General features: G+C 35.4%; 1 protein-coding gene across 2 annotated transcripts in view; it reads right to left on the bottom strand.

Annotated features, from left to right (window-relative positions):
- Window positions 1-1,367: 1,367 nt before the first annotated feature.
- The window catches only part of LOC118202451 (15-hydroxyprostaglandin dehydrogenase [NAD(+)]-like), a 69,120-nt gene continuing 52,529 nt past the window's right edge, over window positions 1,368-17,958 (bottom strand). The window contains exons 2-7 of one of the 2 annotated variants that reach the window (XM_035374632.2): window positions 17,401-17,524; window positions 12,434-12,540; window positions 9,355-9,451; window positions 5,991-6,067; window positions 4,443-4,582; window positions 1,368-1,657 (exon numbers count right to left, since the gene is read on the bottom strand). In XM_035374632.2, the coding sequence (XP_035230523.1) occupies window positions 1,525-1,657; window positions 4,443-4,582; window positions 5,991-6,067; window positions 9,355-9,451; window positions 12,434-12,540; window positions 17,401-17,524 (678 nt within the window). In that variant the 3' untranslated portion in view covers window positions 1,368-1,524. The remainder of the gene's footprint in view (window positions 1,658-4,442; window positions 4,583-5,990; window positions 6,068-9,354; window positions 9,452-12,433; window positions 12,541-17,400; window positions 17,525-17,958) is intronic. The other variant, XM_085822151.1, reaches the window with a different exon arrangement.

Below are 17,958 nucleotides of genomic sequence, written 5' to 3'. Positions count from 1 at the left end.
CGAAAGGGCTGGCTGCATGGGTGGTTTCTGACTTTAGGCATATGTATCGTGTATGCAGTATATTCTGGTAGCATACGTGAAAATGTGGGCGCAGCCCGAGCAAATCCGTTGAACACTGGTAGTTCAGTCCAACTTCCGAATCCCTTCGAACGGGGTGGATGCATGGGTGTTTTCGTGATTTTTCGCATGTGTTACATGTATCCGTAAGTGAATAAACCGGGCACAGTCCGTGTAAAATCGCTGAACACTGGTAGTTCAGTCCAACTTTCAAATACCGTCGAAATTAAGGCAGTTCCTCTTAAAATGTCCTCCACAAAGGCATCACATCTCTTATACTAGTGTGCTTCAGCTGGCGGGCTTGCCCGCTAGTGAATATTATTCTTGGTGAATTATAAAACTAATGCTGTGAGATTTTTCGCAATGTGATGATATAGTAGTGTTGTAAATAGGTTGGTTAGATTGTTGTTGAGTTGCTGTAGTGTATTGCGTTGAATAGTTGCATTAAAATTGTGTTGTATAGTTGTATTGTATTGTGTTGTATTTAGCACTATTGGTTGAGGTGTTTAGTTGTATTTGAATTTGTCATTGGAACTATTGTAGTGTATCTTCTCATATTGTTGTTATTGATTTGCATTGTCTTGGGTCCTCCTTTAAAGCTATGATCGCTCGTCACGTTTTGCGAACTTGTTCGATTGGATTGTCTTGCTCTTTTTGGTACTTCTCATCTTCCCCTTTTCTCCGTTTTCTCATCTGAGATTTTCTCCACGTCCGGATTTCTTTATATCAAGTGCCCTTGGGCTTTAATTCTGGAACCGGCAACATTGCTCTTCGCAATAGCTCGGTCAATTATAGAGTCTAAGTCTAATATTTTTAGAGTGTGTTGTGCCTGCTTGAAGGAAATGAGTTAATAGGGATTCGATTTCTGCGGCGTCGAGCGCTTTTAGCCATTAAGCTTGTTTACGCTGACTTTACGAGTCAGAAACAACCTGCGCTTTAAATTATCCTGGGAGCCTTTAGGCTAAACTTACTACATTTAATTTTAATTTTCACCGTTACCTTTTTGAGAGTTAAGCCAAAAGAGTTGGCTTCTGTAAGCACGAGTCGGAGCCCTATGCGATTATATTGAGTTAATAAAGGGTTCTTTACAACCTTCTCTAGACTTTGTCATACTTAAAACTTGAGGATAATTCCTCACACAATCTTCTAATTCTCCTTCGTTTCTGCAACTCAAGTCTACGAGATCTGATGGACTGCTGAAAGAAAATGGAAGAGTTACGCATCAATGATTATGGAATTGGGTATTTAATATTTGTTTAGAAAGCAGTACTTTAGAACTCGCAGACTGTACAGAATAAATAAAACTCAAAACCAGTTTGGGAATTGATTTTTATTTACATACTAACTATAAACAGAGGTTATACGTTATTTTAGACATCGCTTTAAATCATCATTTAAAAGAACATGTTTTACCTTGTCAACAAGATGCATGCAATTATTGTTTTTTCTTTGGTAGCAGTAAGATATTTACTCCAAGGAAGCATGTTTTAGTTCCTCAGGAAAACCCACATAGTTATAACCTTCGTTTGTGACAACAAGAGTTGATCCATTGATTTTGTCCTTCAGGAGTTTCAGTACACCTTGTGCTACATAATCAGGGCTAAAAACGAAAACTGAGAATATTAATATTTTCAGTCTTCAACATCTAAAATTCATATGCGTTTTATTTAATATGACAAATGTCTTTTTTAAACAAGTTTACATTGTTAAATTACATATATTTTTTTTTTCAAATAACAATTAGCTCTTTCCACAACTGTTATTTATAAAATCGTTATTTTATTTTATTTTATAATCTAAAATTCTATAGCAACATTAATCCGTCCTTCAGATGATGTTAGTTTATTACTGTGTAAATTCTATGCAATCCCGACAATGAAACGTACTTCAGCTGTATTGTTTACTACTTCAATTTCTCTAAATACCGTCTCGTTATCAAGCTTGGGGAGAAATGGTACAAGGCATCTTTTATGTTTTGCTCATTCGATTAGAATCCAATATCCTAAGGTAAAATACAAGTGTAATAATTATTAATCTAAAAAGGCATAAAAAAGTGTGTAGCGTCATTAGGTTATTTTGATGCTGGAGACGGGTAAAAAGAGCAAGGCCCTCGTCGGGACGTGAACCTACACCTCTTGAATACGCACCGAGTGTACTAAAGTTACACCATGAACGTATGCAGAAAGAAGGCAGAAAATGCTTTATATACTCTACCTTTTAAAGGGCTACTGGGGATTAGGGGACCCAATTCGCTAATCCTGGTGGTTAAGAGTCATCATCCACCAACTTTTAGTTCGGGCACCACTGAAGAGAAATTGGGTTATTTTCAAGCAGGAGACACGTAAAATGAGCAAAGCCCTCGCTGGGACTCGAACCTGGACCTCTCAAATACGTGCCAACTGTACTACTGTTACACCACGGTAGCACCACAGGATTCCGTGTACAAGCGCTTTGCGGCTGGCCTACTATAATCTGCAGCCCCATATGCCAAATGCATATCAGATAACTCCGCGTTTATATAATTATTCATCCTGTGGGAAATGACAATTTCCTGCAAGAACTTTCAGAACTTTTGGGCAGCGTTAGCTACCCCGTCAGAAAAGCATTACTATATGATTTCGAGTCGTTGGGGATGCACCCTACCCCTCTTAGAAGTTATAAAACGTGGTACTGAGACACCCAATGTGTAGCGTAAAAGGATTTGGGAATAATGGATTACTGCGTAATTTAAATGATGCGTAACGGAGAAGAAAAAAATCAGCAGATGTGGTGGAAGATACATCACATAAGTTATTTCTGGAGTATTAAGTCTTGCGATAAATTGTCCTTCAGCATCATCCATATGGATGAATTATGTACCTCCCAATTTGGTATAGCTTACATTTCTTCAGACAATGGACGATGGACAGCAGAAGCAAGCGATGTGCGTTGGCAAGAGCAGAGGCGAAGTAGGAAAATAAATACGCAATACTCAGAATATATGGTGAAAATCTGCAAGAATGCAAATTAGTTCGAGTGCATTTTAATGAGAGTTTGAGATTGTAAAGGATTGTAAAGTGTTCTTCCTCTTGAAAGCTATATTGCTAAGTTTGCTATTCTAGATAAAAGTCTAGTCTTTGATGTTGCATTATATTTGCCGATAATTAAAATTCACTCCAGGGAAGCTCAGAGCCAACTTCACAATTAAATTACTCTGTGTGGCCCTTGGTTATTAGTATTTAAATTTAACTTTACATTTGAATTTCTACTTTGAGTTCTGATCATGAATGCTAGCGGATTTATAAGCATCAAGTGTGCCTTGTGTTCATGTATCTGAGTTTAAAATAAAAGAATCTTGTAAAAGGATCAAATTTCTGTACTTACTTTTAGACTTAGCGATAAACCGCTTTGCGTCTGTCAAAGGTTTGATCATAGTTTACAGCAGTGAAAGACGTTAAACCTTACACAAGATTATAAACGATTTCTGCTTTTAGGACAGAAAGGAGAGATAGCCAAATAAAAGTAGGGAATAAAAGGTGCTATTACCAAATTAAAGTTAATAATTTTTTTTTTATTTTTTATATCTTTCATATATGTAAATATCTGAGCACTTTTCTTCTGTATTTATGTGTGAATATTTTATTAAGTACTAATTTATGAAACTTTATAATAATATTTTACAACTTATTATTATCTCTCTTAACTCTGGTCGTGTAGGATTTCAAATTTTTTGAATTAAAAAAAAAGTGACTACAATTATGCGACATAGCTAGAATCAAAATATTTCAGAGCTGTAAGAGAGGGTTAACTGGCAACCAATATGTAAGGAAGGTGAGGTTAGGTTAGGTTATTCAATTACGGCAAAGCCTCGAGGGCTATCTGCCTAAGGGGAGATAAGTCTTCCATTTTTTGTTATTACCCTGTTTAAGAAAATGCGTATCGCTACTCAAGGGTCTTTTGATTCCATTCTCAAATCAGTGTAAAAAACATTACTGTGCATCTTTTCAGTTTACCTTTGATTATTTAAATATACCACTATACGTTTGTGTTTCCAAGTTTTCTGTCATCTAGAGCGTATGCTGTAACACAAATTACTGAAACTTGTTCCTTTTTCTATTAAAACATTTTTTTTTGGATATCTTGGATGCTACTACAGTTATCTTCTACTCTTTTATTTTGATATCTTTGATATCTTTGCCATTAAATCCCAAATTCTTCTGTTGTTGCACTTCTCGACAGTTGAGAAGATCATTTAGGTCCAAATTCTGCAAGATCGTATTCTATAAGCCATGATGTGGAAAATTATTCCCTACCTTCTCAAATGGATAAGTCGAAATAAAGACGCAACTGAATTTTCTTTTCTTAGTTATTTGCAAATGCATTGAAATAACTGAAATCCAGCTTACCTCATAGTGTCTGGTCTGTTAGTAACATCTGTCCCTTCGATTAATGATTCATGATTGAAAACATGCAGCAGATCAGTATTGATGTAAGAGGGACAAAGTGCCATGAAAATCACTCCATCTCTCTTTAAATGATAAGTTAACTAAAAGAAGTAGAAAAATTACTTGAAGTAAATATTATGTAAATTATCAAAACATATCTTTTCTGGAATAACTTTTTAAATATTTAAATTTTATGACGCAGTTTAAAATCAAATATAGAAATATTTTTCAAAATGCTCCTAGATATGCATGTCTTTCCAAATACAAAGCATATGTGTAAAGCGTGTAAATCCATCAAATAATCGATATCAATATTCGATAATTCATTAAAATTCGACATCATTATTCGTATATGTAAGTCTAAACTTCTCATTAACATTATATGTTTTCGTTAATGAATTTCATTAACGTATTTGCATAAGTGTATATGTTGTTGTTGTTGTGACTTATCTCGCTAGTCTGAAAGCAGAACAACCCACGAAATCCATCGTGGCAAGGAGTACAAGATTACACCAGTCTTGACAAGAACCTTGAGCACCATATAGGTGACAGTATGAGTTTGCCCAGTTCCATCCCAATTTTTAGGTTCCGTTTGTGTTTCCAAGTGGGGTTCCGGGAGGTGGGTGTGAGGTTCAAAAAGTGAGGTTCTCCCACCCCTCTTCTTCTACCAGCAATCCACACAACAGAACTTTCGGCTCGCCATATGTTTAGAGCAAAGAACCTCTTTGGTTTAGAGTGCTCCACGCCTCAAAGACAATACACAACATCCATGGCTTCTCCGGCGTTCGAGCTCGGGCCCTTCGGTACGGTAGAGTCACTAACCACTATCCTGTTTGGGCGACGTAAGAGTATATAAGAGTAATATATAAAATAAAAAATTCGAAATCGACATTTTATTTAGAAATTAAGAATATTCACCCATAATATGTAGTATATGTAATTGTTTGCATACTTACTCATATACGATGTATAAATTAAACAGTAGTTTTAAGGATTCGGAAATATACAAGCGTAAATGCTTAAGCACAAAGTATTCTAAAATCTTATACAATTCTTTCTTTCTTTTTTTTTTAATATATACATTGGTTTCAGTAGTTCCCTATTCCCATGGTGATCAGATTTCGACAAACGCGAGTAGTACTTTGTCAGTAGGATAATGCATAGCCAGAGCACGCTCTTATTTTCCCGCTACCAGATTCTGACACATACTGCTGTTAAGTTCCGTCTTCTTAACTAGGCAAACTCTCCATTTCTAGGAAGGCAAACGACTAGGAAAAATTCACATATGGAAAGCCAGTCCTCTTTTACATTGATTTTAGGTGATATTATAGACACTTATTTGCCCACGCACTACATTGTTAGTCAGTTTCATATATGCTATGAATAAAATATTTCTAGAGGCCTAATATAACAAAATTTATAACAGACATTTAATATTGCAGCAAAAACTGCAAAAGGAGAAAATCAAAAATCATTGGTCTCTTATTTTATTTTACAAATGGTACTTACGCCATAGCTTCTGGTTAAGCCTACAACAGCATGCTTTGAAGCAACATAGACAGGAATAGAGGGAAGAGGAAGAAATCCTGCAAATCAGAAAATATTGAAAGAAAATTAAATAAACCTAGTCTACGTTTGAATTTTCAACTATCGTAATTTTAAAAATAATTACATTTTTATGACATTTACGAAATAGGTCAATTTAATTGGACATGTAGTAAAATTCAAATGGAGATATATATAATTTAATGTCATACTATATAAATTATTTATAAGTACTGATACATTTCTTAATAGCATAGTAAACATTCAGAAAGTTAAAAACAGTCAATATCGATAAAAATTGCTTCTGTTAGAAAAGTTATACACTTATTGCTGAACATCTTTGTACACTTATTGCTGAACATCTTTATTATTATTTAGAATAGAGAAATTCTTTCGAGCCTACTAGAAATGCTAGGCTGTACGAACTTTCAAAGTGATTTAATGTCAATGTGATCATTCCATCTCAGAATCTGATATACAGAATTAGATTTAATTGCATTTCACTTATTCAAAACTTGAGTAATCTTCCTGTCTTCTGCGCAAAGGCGTCATGTTGAACTTTCAAGACTTTTTTAAAATAGAAATATGGAAATAAATATGAATGATAAAAAATATGTAACTATAAATTATAATTTAAAGTAGCAATAGCCCTCAATACCTCTTTTTAATTTGGATACTTACCCCGTCTATTCTAAAAATAATAATAACTATTTCTGGACTGTGTCATTTGTAGATCAATCCATACCAGTGACGGCTCGTAATAAGCACTGTGGAACTGCAGCACCCCCTATTCCACTACACATTTAGTTGTATATTATTATTTTTAATATTTAATATAGTGAGCCCTTTTAGTCTTTAATTCTTTCTTTTCACTTTTACAATACACAATCTTTAAGCTTAATGTCAGTAGCCATTTCCCAGAATGTGAATCTCGATGGTGACGGCCAAGGGAGAGAGAAGAGCGCTGTCGCCAAAGAATTTGTAAGGGAGACAAATTCTTTGCTGTCGCTCTTGCAGTGCCGAAATTCTGCGTGTTGTTGGAAACCTGATTTCTTTTTACTCCGCGCGTGTAGTATTCCTCCACAAGGTGGAACTTCATCATACGGACCATAAACAGAGTTCATGAAAATTTGCAACCTTAAAAAAATGACCTTGCTGAAATTCAATCAACATCAAATGCAGATCAAACTATTGCAAAAGCAACAGGAATTTTAAAATATCTAAATGATGATAATTTCAAGTGATGATTAGAGCTTTTTTATCAGATTATGCCTCATGTTGAAATAATATACAACTAAATGCAATCCAGAGAAATTAGTGTGTTTAAAGTTAATAAATATATAACAAATTTCAAAACTGCTATTTTAGAATTAAGAAACTCACTGTGAGAATTTTTCAAAGACACTGATGACAGAAGCTAAGGAAATATGTGACTTTATACTATGTACTGATATAATGTACTAATATTCTTCCACTAAACACTTAGCAGCTGCTAAATTGTTTAACAAGAAGTGCTTTGCTAGTTTTAGGAATGAACATCCTGTAGAAGAAATAGTACTGACCACTGAAACATATCCATTGACTGACAAAGAAAAGCTTCAAACTGAACTAAAAGTATTCTATTGTAGGTCTGATATCCACGAATACTGCACATTAATTGAGCTGCTGTAATTTATAATCGAAAATAATCTAGATGATGTTCTTAGTGAAATTACGAAACTGATAAAAATTCTCTCTTGAGAGTTCCCATGACTACATCAGAGCCAGAACGCTGCTTTTCTACACTGATAAAAAAAAAAAAAAAAGAAAAGAAAAGAAAAGAAAAAAAAAAGAAAAGAAAACTTTTCTAAGAAACACTAGGAATTCAGAAAGACTAAATGCCCTAGTATTGCTTTCAATAAAGAAAAATTTCCTCAGTTGTCATTGAGAGATCAAGGCGAAAATTATTCATCTTTTCGCGCAAATTAAAATAAGAAGAATGGGTTACATTTTTATATGACTACATAAAGTTTGAACTGTAATAATTTAGGTTAAAGTAATTAAAAAATGTTTTATTTTTTCCTTGTAAGATTTCATGAAGTTTCAAAATAAATTTTATTTTTATACATGTTAGTTTCCATTTACACAATTTTAAAACAAAGATTACATTTTTTTTTGGAACAGCACCCCCACTCATTTTAGCTACGAGCCGCCACTGATCCATATATGGCTTAGTAACGTTGATGGCGTAGGAACTTAAACTTTCTCTTAATAAGCTGCCATACTGGATAAATGCGCAATTTGCTTCTATCTCTGTTCTCGCTGAGACGCTGCTTGATGCTCTTCTTCCTTTCGCAACAATATCTAAAATGTAACTCCTTTGAAACAGGCACGATTCATGTGCGTAGTGAATGGTGGCCCTAAAATGTTTAACTGCAATAAAAGAAATGTGATTTAAATCTGCTACGACTGCATATTATTGCATCTATAGGACCTCCAAATATCTTCTTCATTCCGGATTTGCTATGTATGCTTCAACATCTATCCGCGCCATTCCCAAATCATTATATTTAATTATATAGTATATATATATATTGTTTTCAAGCATTTTTGAGACTATCGGTTTCTTCTACAATTTTTTTCTTTCACGCAATTCTTAATGTTGTTTTTACTAAACGATGCACTGAACGTGGAGGACCGATTACTTAGCCATCATGGATATTACACATTATTATTATTTATCGATCAAACGATCTTATTCCGCGTTCATTTTTTACTGTAGGGCACAGTTTGCATAAACTGTTCAAGATAGCTAAGAGGTCTTGAAATACATTATTTTTTCTATTGTGCTTTCTGTCACCCCTGATATTTTCATAGAAACGTAGGTTATTATCAATTCAATGTTGCATGCACTACTGACAAGGAACGCTTGGAAGTGTACTATACAAAAACTCGAATAATGTTCTTTCTTGTTTGTATATTTTCGACACCCTAATTCAGTACTTAATACAATAGTAATAGATTGAAACATGGTCTCTATATAAATAGGCCTGTAAACAAAAATCTCTTCTTTTTAATTCTTTTAAAATGACTTGCAGTTCAGGGTTACATTTCTTTTTACTAAAGAAGACTGTAGAGATCTCATCTGTAAAATATGTGTAGTAAAAGTTGTTATTCAGGTTTTATTCTTCCGAGTTCAGGCATTTTATCAATTATATATTTATAATAAATATACTTATACAGTTACTTGAAAATCATATAATGCTTATAATAAATGTTTCAATATTAAAGCATAAGAGAAAATTTACAAATAAAATCACCATTTAATTTAATTGTTTTGGTCACTTACCAGCAAGAGAAGCAGTATTAATCACTATACCACCTTTGCCACCTTTGCTTTTACCCATATATTCTAGAGCAGTTTGGCAACCAATGATTGGACCCATCTTTAAAGAGAAATAAAATTAGAATTATGATGATATTTTACAGAAGCCTTTCAACGCATATCTACAGCCCATTGCATTTGACTTGAATTAAAAAAAATACTGTCGGCAGTTTCTTTATTATTTCTAAAGATTTTATTTTTCTATGAGTTTTTATTTCTGTTTTTGATCAAAGGAATATTTTTAAATATTGCAAATAACAAAGTAGAAAGGTCGCCCTCACCGCTAAACAGTTACGGGGAATGACAGTTACAGATTACGGAAGATGATTCTATCTCGAAATGTACAGATTGAAAATTTGCAATTCCGATTAAAGTTTTTTCCTTCTGTCTTGTGTTTTCATTATTCTTTACAACGCTCTTCTTCGCAAATGCTTTACGCTGGCATTTTTCGTCATACATGTAACGTGTACCGTTCCAATGCCATTTATGATTTTTCAATGCGCTGATCAATTTGCACAGAAAAAAATGGATGTTGCTATTAGAAAATTTCGAAATGTTTCACTGTAACCGTAACTGTAAGAGATTTATTGTTTGAGCGCATACCTTCAAATAACAATATCTGAAATTTCTTGGGATTCATATATCGAGGAAGTCTTTTTATGACCACCTTGTATGTTTTATAAAATTCTTTGGAAAAAATGAATAGCAAATCGCATTAGCAGCAAACACAGTTATGGCTAATTTTGGAAAACATTATCTTGTTAGCCCAAAGGGAGTTAACCCAGAATAGCTATTAATTTAGTTTTGGAATTTTGCGTTGATTCACTATAAAATGTCGGTTCACTTTTCAAATTGTTGGCACCAAATATTAGAGCACTGCATTATACACTGCTCGACATTTGAAAATGCAACACCAAGAAGGACTGGTCAGAAAGTGATGAAATTTGGAAAAAAGACAGAGGCAGCAAGCAGCAATAAGTAGTCTTTATTTCAAAATGATAGTCAGAATGCAGAGCGAGAACGGCGTCGTAGGACCACCGCGGACAGTGATGCACGAAGAAACACGTCTAGGCATACAGTCAATAAGAATGCGGATGGTGTTCTGAGGGATGGCTCTCCATTCCCTTTCAACCATTTGCCACAGTTCGTCTTCTGAACGAAGCAGGGGCAGAGTCTGCAAACGGCGTCCAATCACATCCCACACATTTTCGATTGGCGACAAGTCAGGAGAGTACGGTGGCCAGGGTAGCATCTGTATACCTTGCAGAGCATATTGGCAGATGCGAGCACTGTGTGGTCGGGCGTTATCCTGCTGAAAAATTGCATTAGGCAGCCCCTGAAGGTACGGGATTGCCACCGGCTGCAGTACATTATCCAAGTATCGTTGGGCCGTCACAGTGCCCTGAATACGAACTACAGGTGACCTGGAATCGTAGGCAATAGCGCCCCAAACCATTATGCCTCGTTGTCGCGCGGTGGGGCGTTCCACAGTTACTGCCGGATTAGATCTGTCGACGCCACACACATACGTCGACGCCACACACATATGCGACGACTGTCACTGGATAAACAGAAGCGTGACTCATCTGAGAACACGACGTTTCGCCATTCTGTCATCCACATCGCTCCAGTCCGGCACCATTCTAAATGTTAGCGTCTATGCTGTGGGGTCAATGGCAGTCTTAACGGACGCCGTGAGTGCAGGCCACGTTCAACCAATCGACGGGAAATGGTTCTGGTCGACACGGGAACATCCAGGGTATCTTGCACATGCTGCAGAATCGCAGTACAAGTGACTTGCGGAATCGCCACAACTTGTCAGCGGATGCTTCAATCCACGCGTGCTGACGTCACTCTGGCTGCCCCTGCACCCCTCCTTCTTCCCACATTTCCTTGTTCCAACCATGTTCGCCATAGGCAATGCATCGTTCGTGCATCCATGTAGGTATCAGCTGCGATTTGATGTAAGGATTAACCCGCCCTTCTCAGTCCGATCACCATACCCCTCGTAAAATCGTCTATCTGGCTGGAAGTGCCTTCGTTGACGACTGATGCCTGGCCATTCTCTCCTATTAGACGTATCCTCCGGGACAAAAACTAACTTTCTTCAATAATTCGTCTGGAAGAAATAACGACACGAATATTGCCCGTTCTGCACGTTCCTTCCCTTATATCTTACTTCACGTGCGTCGGAGAGCTGCGCATTTCACATCATTCGCATAACTCAGTGACATGCATCTACTCTAAAATTTGCATAAATTTCTAACTATTTATTCTTGCTGTTGCATTTTCAATGTCGAGCAGTGTATTTAAAGAAATTAAATAATAAAGAATCTGCATTAAAGTATGTATGTTTCTCGCATTGCGAAAAAACAACAGTACCCAGAGATATCAAATTTTCAATAAGTTGTCCTCCACTAGAATATTGGCAGCTGGAACCCCGAACTTGGAATCTGGAATTTATTTTATATTCATTATTTCATTCTTTCATACTTTGTAAAACTTTAACGAATTTTTGATTAACAAACTCAATGGTTTTAAAGCAAGCAATGGCAATTACTGTACGGAAAATATTTTTAAATCTCCAGTGCGCGAGATTGTGTATCAGAAATTCTAAAGATATACTCTTTTTAATTTTGGGATATTGCTGTTGAATTGAATTTTATGATTTAAGTGCGAAGAACATGGTATTTAATAAATAAAGATAACGCACAAAACGTTAAAAAAAGCCCCCTTTGGGCGTAATATAAAATCTGAAATTCTACTGTTTCATTAAAATTGCTTTTTTTTAAAAGTTTCTTAATACAAAATAATTTACGAAATTTAGACTAAATGTCTTAAAGCAAAAATAAATCAAGTAATCTTTTGGGAAAATGTTTAAAAAAATGACGTCGGTCATCGAAGATGCTTTTTGCGATTGGGCATGACGTTGCTTTAAATGAGTTTGATATTAAGTGAAGAGGACACCAGCTCTCCGAAAGTACAGTTACATTGTCCGTTATATTTTGTAACCTCTTGTATTAAAATAAAAAATTATACTCACCACATTAACATCTAAAACTTTCCTAGGATTCTTCTCTGCGATGATTCCAGCATTATTAATTAAGACATCAATTCTCTTAAATTTTTCAAGAGTCAAATAAAAAAGTTCTAAAACATAAAAATAAAGTTTCTAAATGAATATTAAATTATGTAAAAATGAACATGGCAGGTAAAAATTCAAATCCAAAATTTGACCGAAACTGAAGGCGCATAATCATAGATATATAACAGAGTAAAATATTTGAACGGATATATCTCACTGGCCATAGAACGATTCTTCTATGATATAATGCCCATCTGACAACATGCGCATAATTGTTAGGAATACTGGAGAAAATCCTCTATGCGGTACTACTTTCAGTTTCCTTGTGAAAATAGCTTGGGTCTGTAACATGCCGGAAAATCTATGCCTTTTTCGTACAGATTTGAATTTCCGGAAAGAAACCTCTTGGGGAAAGATAAGGAGAATATGGAGAATGGTAGAATCCAGTTAACCTGGCAGATAGCAAAGAACTATTTAATACGCACAGCAACATGAGGTCACTTGCTGTTTTATAAAAGAAACCAAGATCCTAGTTCAGTGTATTGTACCCTCATGCTGCCAATAGGAAGCAAGAGCCGATTAAAAGAACCTCACAGTTTTAAAAATCTCCGTTCTCTGTTTGGCTTTCTGATACGTATATTTTTTGCATTAGGCATGCACATCGTAAAAGGTAACAAACATTGTCTTTGCGTTTCACTTTTGGAAGCGAAATATTTCGATTTCGTCTATAAGAGCCTGCGCTATTTCGTGCTTTAGCCTTTCGTTTTTGGATAGTGCAGGAAACACTTTGTTACTGTTCCGTTCACGACTGGTTATAAAAAAAGGACATCACTATTTACCACGAAGGTGAGGTTCCGATAAATTTCCATTTTGCGTTATTTTTGTTCTTCGGTTAAGTGATGAGAGACAAAAGGCACATAAATTCTGTGTTTAACCAAATTTGTGATAATGGTTACAATGATTTCACAAGGAGTGCTTATCCCGCATAAATAGCTCAAGAATCCTTTCGATATATTTCTCCAATCTGCTCATTTTCGATCTTCGGCGTCGATGCTTATCTTTAATAGCTTCCTGCACTTCGCAGAAAGTTTCAAACACTCATATACTGTCTTTCGAGATAAATTTCTTTCTCGATATAGGATTTATAGCATTGCTTGGGTTTCCGTTGCAGTTTCATCCAAACTAAAATGTAATTACATGTGATTCTGCATTCCATTACTGACTGCATATATAACACATATTAAAAGTTATCGCCAGATGGACGTCTGCCAAGAAATATCGAGACACACATGCAGATATTAGCTGACGTACAGAAGAACACCTCAAGCATATTGCCACAAGGATCTCAGTTCCTTTTATTGAATTAAGGAATGATTCATCTGGTTTTTCGGTTACATTCATTAAACGTACTATCCGCGGGTTCCAGTGGTTTCCACAAACGAAAGTATACTATGCACAAAGTCTAATTCCATGACTTTGTAAATCATTTTTGACCCTTTTATTCCAATAATCGCTATTATTCGCTGAGTAAAGTCCGTTTACTTTGTTCCTTTGACTTCTGTCAGGGAAAAATATCAAAGACCTACAAACGGTTATGTGCTTTCAGAGGTAAGACTATATAAACAATCAAGAAACAAAGACTAAAGAAACACTACTTCTAAACTGTATTCAAATTCAAAAGATACTTAGAAATTTCAGACTACCCATGACTTACGTGTAAAACGTTAATAAGCACACACATTTATACAGGGTGAGCCATGGGTAAATAACCTGCCTGCATATCAGTGCCACTCTCTTAAACAATCCGTAGCCCCTTGTTATCTATAAACTACCCGTTTGTCTGGCTGCTTGATGTCTCTAAATAGCAACATCCCGGCTTTGCCTTCCTATTCAACACTTTTGTACACATCGCGTCAGAAAGAATTCGCTGTTCGTCTCCCTCGAACAGCGAATAGTAATTGTACTGGCCTGTGTGAGAAGCAGTTTGATTAAGGAACCGTAATTGCCCTTTATCGACAAATACCAAGGATGAAACCATCAGCTAAAGGTCTTAGAGTCTGACTTAAAAATGGTGTCTAACCGGCTTCAGACCTCGATTAATTTGGATACCCCCAATTCGCCTGTCATATTCCATAGAGGATTGAAAATTAGCTCACGAAGATCAGTATGAAGACAGTTTCAGGAAGTTGTGTCGTTGAATGCTGCAATCTCTGAACCACAACTGGTTCAGAATAATGTATGAACGAATAATGTATGCAGGAATTAAAAGAGTTCCACAAAGCTAAATGTGTAAATTACTGTTCGTGATTGAGACCCATATTTAGACTCATTTTTAAATGTAATTAGGTAGGTTAATTGTAATTAAGTTACGTTTTCAGAGGTAAAGTAAAAAAACACTGGTCAGAGCGATCTGAAAGTTGACCTAATATACAATAAGCAATAGAATTTTATTTGGGAAAAGAAAATAAATACTATAGGTAATACAAAATGCACCTGTAGATAATACTGTTCTCCTAAAACACAGAAACTTGGTTTGCCGAATGATAAAAATTTAGACGCTGGATCATGCTTGAAATGAATTCATTAAAATGCACCGCATATTTCCTATTCCTTTGTCGAGCATTATTCTATTACTGAATGGTTGCTTTCTGAAGCACTTTTTTTTTTATCAGAACAATGATTGTGTGGGAACTACTCTTAGGAAGTTTCAGATATTAAAGTATTTAAAATCTGGCCCGATATCTGCAAGTATATCGAATATTGTTCTCAAATCCGAAGAGACCGCTTTATTAGATGTCAAATTTTGCAGATGGAGGAAAGCAATTGCTTAGTGGAAGGTGTGACTAAACATTGCAGGAAAAGACAAACAGTAGTGTGGGAATCTACAGTACACCAAAAATTGACCGATCGTTAGGCACGCCTATTAGCACGATCCATTAAAGTTTGCGAAACGTCCTGCGTTATCCTCACAAAATTATAGATGTTCAGGAGTTGCTTCCTGCTAACTTGACATAACCGATACCTTTCGTCCTATAACTTCTTGTTCGATGAAAGTGGGCAACGAATCACATTTTGCAAACAGACTAAGTCTCTTTCCCTCTCCAAGGGTTTTAATACGCAAAGTTTCAGAATATAGATGAGTGAGAATCTATTCCCACTGCAACCATTGCCTCTTCGTTCTGCATAGATCACTGTGTGAGTAGATTTATGGCAGCTTTTTTCGCTAGCCATTCTTTTTTGAGGAGGTAGGTCCTACGGGTCCTATTACCTGTTGCGTAAAGTGACAAATGGTATAAATCTCTTTTGCGCATGACGTTTTTTTTTATGCAAGATAAGCTCTTCCGCAAGTTGTAATACAAGTAAAGCAGCCACTAAACAACCCTTTCAAAAATATCAGAACTATCAGCTGTCATTTCAGAACAGTCTGGCCGTCATGTTCTTCTGGTCTTTCCGATTTCTGACTTTGAGGTCACCTAAACGCCGGTCGAACCGCAGACATGATTGACTTAAGGCACGCACTGAATCTACAACAGCACAACCGATGTACTCCTCACTGTTATGGAGCTTGCAGTTTTTCATTTTGATCTTGCAGCAAAATACGGAGGACAGTAGATTGAATATTTCTTGCATTAGTTATTAGTGCTTGTTTAGTGTTTTCTTCTTCGTGATGTTGCCAGGAATTTTTAAATCGTGAATTGTTAATAAATTGTCATTTTCTCTCCCCACCAGCTAACTGTAGTTCCCATTCGATGAGCAGCACTCATGTGCTTGACAAGTATAGAGACATCTATCCGGTACATTTTCAAAGTACTCTTTTTTTTTTTTTTTTTTTTTTTTTTTTTTTTTTTTTTTTTTTTTTGGTGAAAGAAAATTCTGTTACTTCTCATTCAGATCAAATTTCAGATCATTGTGAGCAATAGTTTTAGTTTAAAGCGTTTTAAAATTGGAACTTTAATTAAATACTCTTTGTGCTTCATGACCTATAAAGCTGATCTCATTTATCAAATCAAGTAAATTTCCAGAATACGAATTTTAATTAAAAAACGTAAAATGTTATCAGATGGGAAAATAATACCACTTTCAGAGGTATCTAAGGTACTCGCGTGCCTACAAAAGTATTGATAACATTACCTAGATAAAAAGCGATCTTAATTGAGATAGGCATATGCAATTAGTAATGAAATTTAATAAGGAAGAGTAATATAGATAGATTTATAACGGCTTAAGAAAGAGCATGGTCCCAACACCGGCAACACAGGATGCCGAAGTTTGCATATCACGGTGAAGGCACAAGACTGAAGTAGTTAGTTACACAGGATGAAGTGTTATACACAGACTAACTAGAATGACGAAGAGAACTCTTCTTTCCCCGGCAAACCGGTGTAGGGTTGCCATACAGGTTTACTTTTTTTGTTTACTGTTTCGTCCATTGGCGGTTTTCTCTAGGGTTTTTGCCTTTGCATCGCCTGTTTGGAGCTGCCGCCGCACATTTTATCCCATGTGTTCGAATCACGAAAGAAGTAAACTAAGGAAGCTATCAAAATATTACTTTCTAAGCTTGAAGTGTGAATCTGCGGAGTTTCAGGTAAACTTGGGAGCAACAAACGCAATTAATGGAAAAAACAACAACAACAACAACAACAACAACAACAAAAAAAAAAAAAAACGTTAAAATGGCTTATTAACTATTACCATTAATACAATATATGTAATTTACATTACTGCGAACACTTTCAGTCATACAAGATCCAAAATCTTTTTAGTAATACAAAAACATTCTACGCAATTTCATTCCATCATTGCCTTTTCAGAACAATTTGGAAAATACTGTACAAATAAATACACCGAGAATAAAAAACACATCTGCCACAAGACCCTCCCCTTTGCATAATGACGCATAAGGCAGAGTTTTTTGGAAATCTTACTTTTGTAATCTGATTCTTTAGTAACATCACATACAGCGAAGAAAATTTTCTCTTGTCCAAAACATTTTGCTAGTTCAGCAACTAGTTTCTGGCCTGTTTGCTCGTTAATGTCAGCTATGCAAACCTTAATAATAAAGAAAATAATATTAATTTTTTGTAATTAGCTTATGGCGATTCAAAGCAGAAAGTATTAAAAACATTTCGGCGGCTAGTTGAAAACTATTTATTATGGCCAAAGAGAGAGCATCTGCTCTCAGTTTGTTTAGTTAGCTGCTGTTGTTATTGTTGCGAGTTCAGCGTGAGATCGGGTTATCTTTCTCTTTAGATGCGCTTTGCATTCGTTGTGTTTAACGTTCTTATTAGTTTAACTATTAGCTAATATTATTTAACTATAGTTTAAATTACTAGTTGATTAGTTTAACTTTAAGTGTAACTACTGATTGTATGGTGTGATACTCTGGATACTTGTACGAATATTTCTGTGGAAAATTCCAGAGTTCTGAAATAGTTCTTTTGATGAAAAATCAATTTTATTAACCTATCATCAGACCTGTGCAT

This window comes from Stegodyphus dumicola, chromosome 8, assembly GCF_044657685.1.
Source record: "Stegodyphus dumicola isolate Sdum_Otavi_A_Nest chromosome 8, ASM4465768v1".
NCBI classification, from domain to species: domain Eukaryota; kingdom Metazoa; phylum Arthropoda; class Arachnida; order Araneae; family Eresidae; genus Stegodyphus; species Stegodyphus dumicola.
This window is presented reverse-complemented; position numbering and strand designations above follow the sequence as displayed.